The sequence below is a fragment of the Sphaeramia orbicularis genome, chromosome 2 (genome assembly GCF_902148855.1).
Source record: "Sphaeramia orbicularis chromosome 2, fSphaOr1.1, whole genome shotgun sequence".
Taxonomy (NCBI): domain Eukaryota; kingdom Metazoa; phylum Chordata; class Actinopteri; order Kurtiformes; family Apogonidae; genus Sphaeramia; species Sphaeramia orbicularis.
In genome coordinates this window covers 27,262,988-27,275,521 of record NC_043958.1, presented here as the reverse complement: position 1 = coordinate 27,275,521, position 12,534 = coordinate 27,262,988, and the positions used below count along the sequence as shown (strand labels likewise).

General features: G+C 42.2%; 1 protein-coding gene across 1 annotated transcript in view; it reads right to left on the bottom strand.

Moving 5' to 3' along the window:
- Positions 1-244: 244 nt before the first annotated feature.
- The window catches only part of LOC115435889 (fidgetin-like), a 38,017-nt gene continuing 25,727 nt past the window's right edge, over positions 245-12,534 (bottom strand). Inside the window, 2 exon segments of the mRNA XM_030158503.1 lie at positions 245-5,617; positions 5,619-6,234. Coding sequence (XP_030014363.1) covers positions 3,952-5,617; positions 5,619-6,234 — 2,282 coding nt within the window. The 3' untranslated portion in view covers positions 245-3,951.

Below are 12,534 nucleotides of genomic sequence, written 5' to 3'. Positions count from 1 at the left end.
GCAAGAGAAATGAATTGTTACATTTTAATGAGAGAAGCGACAGCACTGGCTTCCTGCGAAACACCAATGATTTTATAATTGTACACAAGGGTGACTAACTCAAGGCTCATTAAGGCGATTTTTCAGCTGGGCTATTTTTTGGCAGGACAATGCATTTACTTTTCTGTTTTACTGATAAACAAAACCTGTTTTTAAAGCTTTAATGTGACTCCGGACATTAAAAAAAAAAGAGATGTACAAGATATAATCTCCCAAGAAAATGTCTTTAATGAATCGTTTGTTGCTGCTTGTACCTCAGATTACATGAAAATACATTTAAATTGACTGCAAGTATGGCAACATATTCACACATATAAACAAGTGGTGCATTTGTATTGTATGTATAGGTATGTACAACAGAAACACGTTACACTCTGTTTTTAAGTTGTGCAAGTGTGTTATATATACTAACAATTTATAAAATTCAACACACTAAATAAAAAAAAGAAGAGTGTGCCCACGTATATACACATTCACACGCGCACAACCACAGTAGTTCACAAAAGATTAAAGCAAATGTATTGGATTATACATTTCCAGGTCACCTTTAGGTTGACCCCACTGTCCACTGTTCCTTCCTCACACAAAAGTGAGTGTTTTTGACGTCGTTGTTCGGTTTTCTTTATCAGGTGTGTGTTGCCAAGCTCATATCTGACACACAGTGACAGAGACACACACTAGGCTATGCTGCATCCTGCGGTTGCACCATCAGCTTAATGTTTTAAGTACAGTCATCTGAGGTAGACTGCGCAAACTTGATGGTGTTTTTCTCTCCACTTGTTTTTTTTTTTTTTCTTTTTTTTTCATTCAATGTATTTTTCACAAACTGACATTTGGAAAGACATAAATCAAATACCACGTGTGTTTTGTAGCCATGAGGTAGAAATGCTTTAAAAAAGAACTGTGGTGTCCAAAATCTCACTGGACATTTAAAGAAAGGATTTAAAAAAAAAAGCTAGATTTAACCACCATGTAGAAAAAGATCAAGACACAAAAAGAATGACCACAAAACACGTAACAAACAAGCGTAGCATTGACCGGTATGTTTCAAGTCATTTGTTCGTCGGCTGTGGAGAATGAGGAGAGAACGCCTGTGCTGTTGTTGTGTGCTCTGAAGTGCATTAGTAGGTTTTTCTGTCTAAAGGGAGTCTCTCTCCAGAGGATTTGCTGACAGAAGGAATTCTGGTACAGATTGTTTTGAGGGTGGTTTTCTGACGGACCACTCTGCTTTCCCCTTGTGCTGCTGCCACACTGCCTGGCTGTCTTTCCCTTCCGTCAATTTTGCTGATGCTCAGCAGAACTTTTTCCCCCACATCAGGTGCTGCACTGATGGCACCTACACCAGTAGAAACAGAGATAGCAACACAGACTGGCCTGCACATATGTAGCTCCTACTTTCACGCTGATATCAATTTAAATAACCAACTACAACATGATGTAAAAGTGATACACAAAAAAAAAACAAAAAAAAAACAGCTAAATGATCAGTGGTTGCAATAAATGAAACCTCTCCAGGACAAACTACAGACAGACAAAACAAAACAAAGCAAGCACTGCCAATGGCATTGAGACATTTCAAAAACAGCAACAAAAAATACCCCACACAAAAATGCTTCAGTGCACATACAATAAACTATCTTAAGTAGTTCCATGCCACAACAGAAGGGACAGCTTCTCACACAGTGACAATGTACTGTATGAAACCGAGTACATTCCAATGTAATACAAAAACAGATAACCTTCAGAGAGGAAGGAGTTTAAGACTAGTGCTGAATCCTCAGTCATGTTTCAAAGCTCTTCAGTATACTGGAGTATGAATCCAAATGCACTTAGATTATGTGCTTTATGTTGTCTGGAATACTTATAAATATACTTGAAAAAATAAAATGACTGACATGAATTTGAAATGGACTAGTTGTCTGGGAAGAACTGACTCTAAAACCAGGTTGCATCAACAAATATTAATTTGATCTAATGTTAGTTATAATCAAAATTCAGCAAACTAGATTTAAACTGTGGAAAAGTAAGATAAATGCTAAAAGATAATGAAAACCACAACAGCTAGAATTTAATAAATAAGTAAAAATAAATTTGCGTGCTAGCTGATAAATTACTGGAGACTTTTTTCACTGCCATGTTCTTCAGGTCTGAAAATCAGACAGTTTAACGTTGTAGTGCAACAAAACCACAGCTTGACTGAGGTTTATATTGAGTCTTTCTTAATTTAAAGTAGTGCAACATAATTTAAGATATACCAGGATTCAACCAGGTTTTAAAAGTAATCAGTGCAAAAATTATTTATTTATTATAAATAGCAAAATAGTTGATTAAAATCAATTATATGATTTGAGTTTTATTAAACTAAGGACTAATAGCCCTGATACTGGGTAAAATCGCTCTACAAATGCATACAAGTATGTGTATTGAATAACTGATTTCAATCCAATGTGCGCTCTTCCATACTACAACTAATCCAGATCAAATACAGGTAAACAATGTAAGTAGCAAGGCAACTCTGCAAGAGCCATATATCTTATGCACTGGTATCTATCAAACCCAGCCTAAATACTAGGAGAAAGTCCCTTGGTCTAGTCGAATGTTGACTTTACGTACGAATATTTTCACATAACTGGGTGGAACAAGACCCAATGATGTTAAGTTGAACATTTAGTTTAAGACCCACACAAAGATGTACAGTATATTTTCTTTGATATTACTTTATTTTGAGGAAATTTAGCATCAGTTTCATCCTAGTCAGACCGTACGGCTTCCCATGCTTAACATGATGGAAAATGAGCCATTATCTCGCACAGAAATTAAATGACAAACTGATGGAGCCTCCATGCAGCCTACCCATACAGCCTAGCTCTCCTTTTCTAAACAATGCTGATAAGGGTTGTTTTAATAAATATACAATTCACTGACCACCGGCCCAACACCTGTCCGTCCCTTAAAACCCCCAAACAACAAAGACGGATAACACATTTTACATTGTTTTTAGGGAAATAAACTTCAGGATTGGTCAAGTAGAAATAGACATCTAAAACACCTGCCCTGGGTGGAAAACAAAAGATGAATAGAAGATAATGTTTTTACTCTCACTGTTGATTATGTTCCTTCATTCCAGAACATATCTAGTACATTCATTGTCACCTCTTTGCTATTTATCCTGGCCATTTGAGGTACACCTACAGTAACACTGCTTAGCTAGACATAAACTGCCAAACTGCCTCAGATTCCAGATCTTAGTGCTTTTCGTCAAGATATCTTGAGGTACTGTACAATTCACAAACGCTTTCCTGAGTTTTGTTTGTTACGTTTGTTTACTTTGCAGACAGAGGATCAGAAGAGATGAGTGTGAGTCAGGGTCCAGATTACTGCCACCCTGATGGATTACTTTCTTTTAGCTAGACAATAAAGAATGATTGACCACCACCTATGGCGACTGTCAATCTCTGTTGTTCAGACTCACTGCTGAAGTTTTAAAGCTCTTAATAATCATCAGCTCATGCCATGAATGTAGATTGTGAGGCAAATAAACAAAGAGAAAAAAAATCAGAAAGCACCACTTCAGGCACTTGGATAGCCAACTAAATCTTAAGAACAAGAACATAACAATATATATATATACACAGACACTGGGGCGTCTCCTCTAAAGCCAACTTGCTTGCAATGTGTAAACAGTGCCTGGCTATCTGGAGTGTCAAGCATTCAAATTAAAACTCTTTCTCATTAACTGCAAAACTGCCAGTTGTCTCATCAAACCAGGTCTCTTGGTGCATCTAAACCCTGCCTGTGAGAACTCAGTGGGCTTGTGTTGGCCTTCTGTGTGCTTTCCCTCCAGCACAATGCTTCTGCCCTGAGGGGAGGAATTGTGGATGCCTCTTTTTCTCAAGGGCGGAATCTATCTTTTCACTGGCTGCAGCCGAACATTTTGTTCCACTCAGTATATGTGTCAATCTCTTTCTGCGATATACTGGCTTGGAATTTACAAAAGACACTCTCAAAGTCCTGGTAAGTTAGGGGCCGTATCTGTCCCCTGGGCATCATACCCGACATGTCCATGCCCTGCGCAGAGACATGCAACAGACCTACAAGAGCCTCCTGACATAGTCTGGCCAGGTCCAGCCCAGAGAAACCCTCAGTACGCTGGACCAACAGGGCCAGTTCCTCCTCACTCAAGCAGTATTTGTGCTGAGATTGGGCCAGGAGCTGGTTCACAATCTGATGTCGGGCTGCGCTATCCGGTAGGGGAACAAGGACTCTCCGAGCAAAGTACCTTCGCAGCCCTTCGTCCATGTCCTGGGGTCTGCTGGTGGAACAAACCACCAACACTTGGTTACCTCCATCCTCGCCTGAGCCCATTAGAAGTGAGTCCAACTGGGCTAGTAACTCCCCCTTCAGTCGATTGATGGGACTCTCTTCGCTGAGGTGGGCTGACAACAGCATGTCCACCTCACTAATGAACAGTACTGAGGGTTGCCGACAGCGTGCCACGAGGAAAGAGGCGCGGATAATTTTTTCTCCCTCTGCCAGCCACTTTGTCGCTAATGTGGAACCACTGAGCTGAAGGAATGGTGCCCCCAGCTGGCTGGCCAAGCAGCGACCCAGCAACGTCCTGCCACTGCCCCTGGGGCCAAACAGCAACACGCAACGTGGGGCTGGTCCTAAACTGCTGAACATGTCTGGGCGCAGAATGGGCCAAAGGACCTCCTCCTTCAGGGTAACCTTGGCCATTTCAAGACCTGCAATGTCACTCCAGTCCACTGGGGGGCCTTGCTGAACAATTTCAGAAGTAACCATGTCTAGGAGGTGAGGGTCACTGGTTTTTAGCTGCTCTTCTGCAGGCCGGGATGAGGATGTGGACGAAGAAGAGGTAGGCCCTGGTGCTGAATGGGAGAGGTGAAGACGGTGATCATCAGCACCTTGCTCACTCAGGGAGGGGGAGGTGAAGCTGGCGAGGGAGTCTGCAGAGCGGGAGCCCCCCAGGGTGGAGGAGACGTACGCTGGAGGAGTGAGTGGCCCACCTGTTGCCTGGCTGCCGTATTTCCTCTGCTGCTGCTCTGATGGCATTGTGGACTGTTTCTGAGGATTAAAAGGTAAAGATGACTTGTCGGCACTCCTGTCAAATCCACCACCGCTGGCACTGTTGGAGCCTCCATTTGAGCTGCTGCTGTCTGCTACCCTGTACATGGGGCTCTCAGCTGAGCTTCGAGCCTGCCCGTAGCCAAAGTTGCCATAAGAGGAGTCTATCTCTCCTTGGCCTGTCATGTAGAAGGCTTTCCTCTTCAGCGAGTTGGAGGAGCTACTGTTGAGAGGGGTGGGGGCAATGGGGGTCAGGTTGTGGCTCTGGTATGGGTATCCAGGTAAAGCAGAAGAGGGGGGAAGCGGCGTTGGTGCAGCAATGCCTGAGGGGAGATACGAGGAGGGAGGGGGCGCTCCCCCTGGGCTGTATCCTGGCCCGACTGAGCTCTGGGCTGGGTAGCCTGCTGGGGGGTAATTATAACTGGACAAGTTGGGGGAGCCTCCGTTGTAAGCAGGAACTAAAGTGGGGTGGGAGGGTGGTGGAGGGGGGGGGCTGCAGAAGTCCAGAGCTGTGCAGAGGGGAGGGGATTGCTGGGGTGGGGGCGGACTGGGAGCTGTAACTACTGTGCAGGTAGGAGCCGCTGTATGCCGGGCCGTATTCCTGAGAGGGCATGGAGGAGGAGTGGAGGGCTGTGGCTGTGTGGCTCCCACAGCTGCTGCTGGAGTAGCTGGGCTCGCTCAGGGTACTGGAGGCCAAGCCTGGGGAGCTGCACATGCCAGACACCACCTCTGAAGCCGCCGCAACCCCTCCTTTCCTGACTGACACCCCCTCTGGGATGCAGCTCATGGGGTAGACGCCATCCTGCCAGGGCTCTGATTCACCTTTACGCCCGTTCATCACTCCTGGGACCCCGGGGGCTTCCGAATAGGAGCCCGGCATCTCCAGAATACCGGAATACTTCTCAGCATATTTTTTGAGGAGATTGGACGCAGTAAGAGCAGAGATGTCGTCATTCGCCCAGGCATACTGGTAGGTGGCAGAGCGCTGCAGGTGGCCGGGCACCGCCCTGTAGGCCTCTGCCTTGTGGGCTGGTGAGCGCGTTGTGGAGGAGATGTCAAAATGCTGTTCGGCCCACTGGCTGTGCTCGGGGGTCCACTGCATCTTTAAGCCTAAAAGAAGATAAAACAGAGACACATGAGAACACACTGATGCGCTGAAATTATTTTGACAATATTTAAAATGACAACAGCTTCAAACTGTTGGGTACAGAAAATAGTCGATTAAAAAGGGGACATTCACCTAGAGGTTTGTTAAGCCTATTCCTCAATCAGATAAATGTCACCCCTCTATTATTATTTATTTTTTGAGAGATTGACTTTTTTTAATTTAGTTTTTAAATACATTTCAACTTTGAATAAATAAAATATGTGGAAAACCTAGAGTTACACTGAAAAAAATCAAGTAGAAAAATACTATTTTCAAAAGTGTTTCTTAATAAAGGTAATATGTTATATTAAGCGTAAACAGTTCTGTTTGATTTGACTGTGTTGAAATGTTAAAGCATGGTTTTGAAAACAAAACAAAACAAAAATGTTACACGTCATGTTTCCACACTTTTAGTTTCTGTTCCAAACCAGCAAGTGTCAATAAAACCTTCATCAACAACACCCCAAACATCCAAGAAGATCATTCTATGCATGCGTTTCCTGGCTTTACAACAAAAACTGCAGATGCAAACATTTTTGTTCTCTGGTGAAGTAATGCAGCAATGCCAAGTTGTTGTAAACCTGGTTGTGCATGTTTTAGGTGCACAAACAACAATAAGAATGTATGAATTGAGATGTGACAGTATTGTTTCCACACATACAACATACACATAAACAGAGGTTTTAGCAATCTGCGCATTAGAAGGTACATAAAAACATCTGTGGTTAAGTGATACTGGTGACAGGATGAGAGGACTGAATGCACTGAATACATGGAATTGTTTTGCTAAATATCCATATTGCGGATGAGGCCTTAATCGCTTTTGTTCCTTTATTTATTTATATATCAAGCGCTTTTATTTTTCTTTCCGATTCCATGAGACGTGTTCATTCCTATAGATCCTCCAGTAAAGAGGACAGAGAGTCTGTTGGCAGGTATAGTGTGGTGCAGAGGGATGGTTGGTTACGGCAGCCTAATGCACCCTGGCCAGACCAATAAGACAGAGGCATGGAGGGTCACTCTATAATCCCCGGCTCATCTGAGGTGGCTGGAGATGGGTTTGAAAATGTGCCTCGCTGAGTGCCCACAAAGCAACACACACACATACACATACACAGTCATACCTCCACCCCCCTCTGCTCATGCCGCTTTCATCGAGCGCACACACACAAACCCACAAAACTGTGCTCAGACACACAGGCGTTTAAAAAAAATAAAAAACTATCTATGCCTGCACTCAGGCGTGCTAACGCGCACACACGCACACACACAAGCTCACATCCACTGACCCAGACGGACAAACACAGGCACGCACACAGGAGCTGTAGCGAGCTATGAATTACAACACATTGTGTCTCAAGCTTAGTTCCTGTCTGCACTGCTCCACCTTGACCTCCTCTCTCTCCACCATTCTCTTTACCTTTCTGTCTGCCTCTCTTCTTCATGCCTCCCTGCTGCCTTGTCTTCCCTCTCAGTCTCTCTTTTTGCTTTTTTGTCATCCATTTTCCACCTCCCCTCCTGCTACATCCCTCTTTATTTCTCTTCACCGCCTTTTATTCTGGCTCTATTTCGATATATATCTTTTCTTTTCATTCCCTTTCTGCTCTTTCTTCGCAGCTACCCTCCTCTTATTTACTCCCTCTGTGCTTGCTTCATCGCCTCCCCTCCCTCCTTCTTTGCTCCATCTCATCTCAGACACACTCACCTGGCTCTCCCCTTTATTGCCTCAGGAGGCTGGAGAGCCACTGTTTCCTTTAATCCCAGCCAATGCCATCTGCAAACACTGACAGTCACACAGCGACTCCATCGTTGTCTCACTATCAAAGCCATGGCGCTATCAAAGGCTGGACGGGGCGTAATCACAGCAGCCGCACGGCAGATTGAACCCCGTTTGATTTGACTTAGTGCACACAAATAAAGGATAATATCGGTGTCATTTAGGCTGCTTCCTCCGACTTATTGACTAGCAGCGGTTGCATGTAGAGATCCACAGTTGGGGGTCTGGTGAGCAATGCCGGCTTCAGAATTGGTTTATGTGTGTGTTTTTGTGCCTGTGCGAGTAAAGCAGCGCATACACAATACAGTCCATTCATGGAGAAGCAAATCTCCCCATCGTCTCATCCATTTATGCGACTGCAAACACAGACATACACAAAAAAAGCACAAAGCACAAACACATACACGTTCACACTCTCTTGCTCTGTTTTCTGGGGCCCTGTGTTTGTTTGGTAACAACATAGGAAAGGAGGGGGGGAATCCCCAGACTCCTATTTCCTCTCTGATTCTCCTATCTAGCCATCTCTCGGCAGACGCCAGTGGCTAATTAGCAGAATGGCGATCTGCTAATTGTGTTAATTTACAACATTTTAGCCGAGGGGAGTCTAGCAAGGGGATGGCAAGCCTGTCACCCTCCCAGTACACTGAGTAGGGAACGCCTCAGACAAAGAGCTGAGCGGAAAAAAAAAAAAGTTTTGTCTTTGCTAGTAGGCTTAATATTGAAAATATATTAAGAGAAAGTAGCATTACAAAAGGGCAGGGAGAAAATTACAAGTAAGGAAATCTGAACAAAATGAGAGTGCCAGGCAAGTTTCACAAACATCTTTGTGAAAGGACTTTCAAATGTGTCTGTATTTTATCATAACGTCATCTTTTAAAACATTCAGGCTCTGAAATATTTTTAAAAAGGTATTAAAGGGAAAAAAAAACAAAAAAAAAAAAACAAGACTAATGATAGTGTTTTGGAGTTTTTGTAGTCCTTTCTATATTGTTATGCTCACTAAAACAATGGTAAAATATCTATGAAGTCAATAAAACACCTTCATCTTCATGCACCTCAAGGACAGCATTCTCAGTTTTGTTGTACATGTACAATGACAATGAAGATATTTATTCGTTCATCTTCTATCGCTGCATATCAACTACACCTGAGCTACACTAATTTTAAAAAATTTCAGAAAATCTCTCCATGATACCAAAACATTGCACCTATACTTATAATTCCTCAATGCGAGACTATTGATTTAATTCACACTAAACAGCACATGTGGTTTGTTGCTAATCTTGCAAAACACTTTCATTTGCAGCAAAAGTTAGGATTTCTAAGTTTGTAAGGACAAAAATAAAAACGTCTTCTCATCAATACCTCAATACTATGTAATATCTGCAGGCATATTTTGTATTATTTAATCATTAATCGCTGTAGTTTTGATTCAAATAGGTAAAAACAAAAAAAAACACAAAAAAAAATATATAGCTCAACTGTAATAATAATAATAATAATATTTTACACTGGTAAACAGCAAGTTACACAGTAGGGCATCTTTTCAGCTGTGGGGTCAAGCTTCGGCGTGCTTCTTGATTCTGATTCTGCTGCAAAAATATCCATCTTTACCAGTCATTTAAAGGGGCATTGAGTGATTTTTCATTCAGTAATCTAATTATTGACCTCTATTGGTGATCAAGGAATTACAAAAACGTCGCCGTGTGCTTGACCTTGTCGCGTTACCAACTTAATAATGAAGTCCCCTTCTCATAGCACAGGTCCGACAGAATTACGAGCTGAAGCTGTGAATACCGAGTGAAGTGGGAATTTGTCAAGAGTGCACAATGGTGGAATAATTGGCAAGTTAGAAGAAAAGGAGGATGTGAGATCTTGGCTTTCATCGCTGGAGAGTTTTACAGTTGACAATAAGAGACTCAGCACCTGGCGGACTTGGGCGCTGATCAATGACCCCATTAGCCCCCTGCAGATACAAAGTATTAGCTTAAAGATCAGGATTAGATGAGTTTAAAAAAATGCTAGGCAAATAAGCCAAAGTGCTATAATAAGACAGAAAGAATAAGAGAAGCGCTAGTATCTTGTAGTGGGGTGTACAAATAACCAGAGGCACTTAAGACACATGCAAAAAAAAAAAAAAAAATAAGTTATGGAACATGCACTTTTCCCTCCACAGAGTTTGACACTCCATCAAACTGTGATGTGTCCTCCATTTAAAGAAACATGAATCTTCCTAATTCCATCATTAATAAAGATAACATATATAAAAGACTGTGTCAGGCTCCATCAGGGCTTTCATCTCTTCTATAATGAGGTTAATGCAGAGACGCACTGATTACCCCTGCAATGCAAATGAAGGCCAAATGATAACTTGCACTATTTAAATAAGGTAATAGCGATTACTCTACGTTATTCAAATGAGGACAGATGCTTTGAACTGAGCGCTTTGAACTCACTGCTCCTTCTACAAAACATATGGAAGAGATGGAGCAGGATTGACTTTGGTATCATTCAGGGTGCATCCTCTAATTCAATGTGACGTAAACCAAGGGCAACGAGTGAAGCAAAGTCACTTAATGTGGTGGTGCAGAGTGGGCGGGGTCGACCATGAGAATTAAAAGCAATATTTTCAAGGTAGTTTGACTTCGGGAGGTTCCTTTACTCACCGTCTGAACCTTGAATTCAGTTTTAATGTTATGAATGCGAGCACAGGAAAATGGAGCACAATATTTGGATCAAAATCCACACAAATGGCCCTCACACTGTTTTGCTGCGCATGTTAACAAAAAGTGTCAGCTGCTTTGAATGCTGCCCATTCATTTACCCCAAAATTTCAAGGCCTCTTCTCATGAAAATATGAAAAGAATGCAGAGACCAATTTGCTTCAGTTTTAATATTGAAATAACACTGTTTGGATTCATCATGGCTTGCAAGAAAGATTTGTCCAAGCTCAGCCAAAAATTCATTCTTTAATTCATTCTATTCATTTGTCTGTTTTTCATTAATTCACTCTGATGGAGCAGCAAACTTTTTTTTATCCACTTCCATATCCATACATTTCATGGGTTGAAAGGAATTTGCAGAGCATTTGGACAAACACAGCATGCAGTAAAGACTATGTGAGCGTCAGAGTAAGTAAAAAGCGAAAGCTGTGTGTTTATGTTGCAGAGAAAAAGGAGAGGGAGAAAGATCATGCACTCAGCTGAAACAACATCCAACAGAAATCTTCTCCACCTTCTGAAGCGTCACGTCTGCTCGTGCTTTTTTCTGCTCTAGCCTCCACATAGAGAAGCCTAATCATTCTCATTACACTCGGCGTCCATCTGCATCAACAGAGCTGCCTATTACTGTGCGTGTGTGTATGTGCAGTAAACAGCTCTTTAGAGAGAGCTAATGAGCTCTTTTAAGTCTGTCCGCTGTGTGATTCTGCAAGCGGGGTGTCAGTGCAAACTGCCCATTTTGGTAACGTCATAATTAAGCTGCGTGTGTTTGTGTGTGTGTGCAAAGAAGATGCTGGCACACACATAAATGGAGACGTACAAATGTGCATGCCCTTTCTCGTCTTTCTCACATAAACAGACACAGAAGACCTTCAAAAACAAACTGCCTTGTAATATTAAAAAAAAAATCTGTTTCAGTGTCTGTGTTTGACAGGATGGAGGAGGAGATAGAACTGCAAGACAAGCGATAACTTCATCAAGAGAAACCTGTTTTCATACACCACCAGGGAAATCTAGCAGCCAGTTATTCAAATCCTTATCAAATACACCAGAGGGCATCTTTTAACCTCACAATCACTACACGTATGAAGGAAAAAGATAAAAAATGCTGCTATAGTATAACTGAATATGCAGTATATGTGGTTAATGTTTTATGTTAGTGTGTGTATTCTCCCAGGTCTGAGTGTGTGTGTTTGACAACCTCCGGACCACCTTTTTAATGAGTCCAGAACACTGTGACTAAGCCACAGGCTACGCTGTATTGGCACACAACCTACAGTAGAGAGTCAAATAATGTGATTAGGTCCTCCAAAAGGCAATTAATTACGAAATTAGTCATGAGCTGGTGTCAGACACTGCAATCAAAACTCTCTCTCTTTGCATTTGTGAATGTGTAATTCCACCTCTTTGGAGCAGCAATGGTGGACCACAAAAAAAACATCAATATGAAAAAAAAAAAAAAAAAAAAAAAGATTAAATTGTTCAGAAACCTGATTCATTTCAGTCAAAGCCACACAAAATGAACAAAAGAGACAAATTAATAACACCCAAAACTTAAACCGCGAAACTGAATTTCTCTTCTATCCCTGTTAGAGACAACAAATCTGTTCTCTGTGCCAGACTTTTTCCTCTGAAAATAACCACGAAGCCCAAAACGATGTCTTTGAAGCTTGCGATTCAAGCTCAGCCACAGCTTACCATTACAACGACTAGTCTGTCGGAAAAAGCAACGACAATAACAACAACAACAACAACAACAACAGATA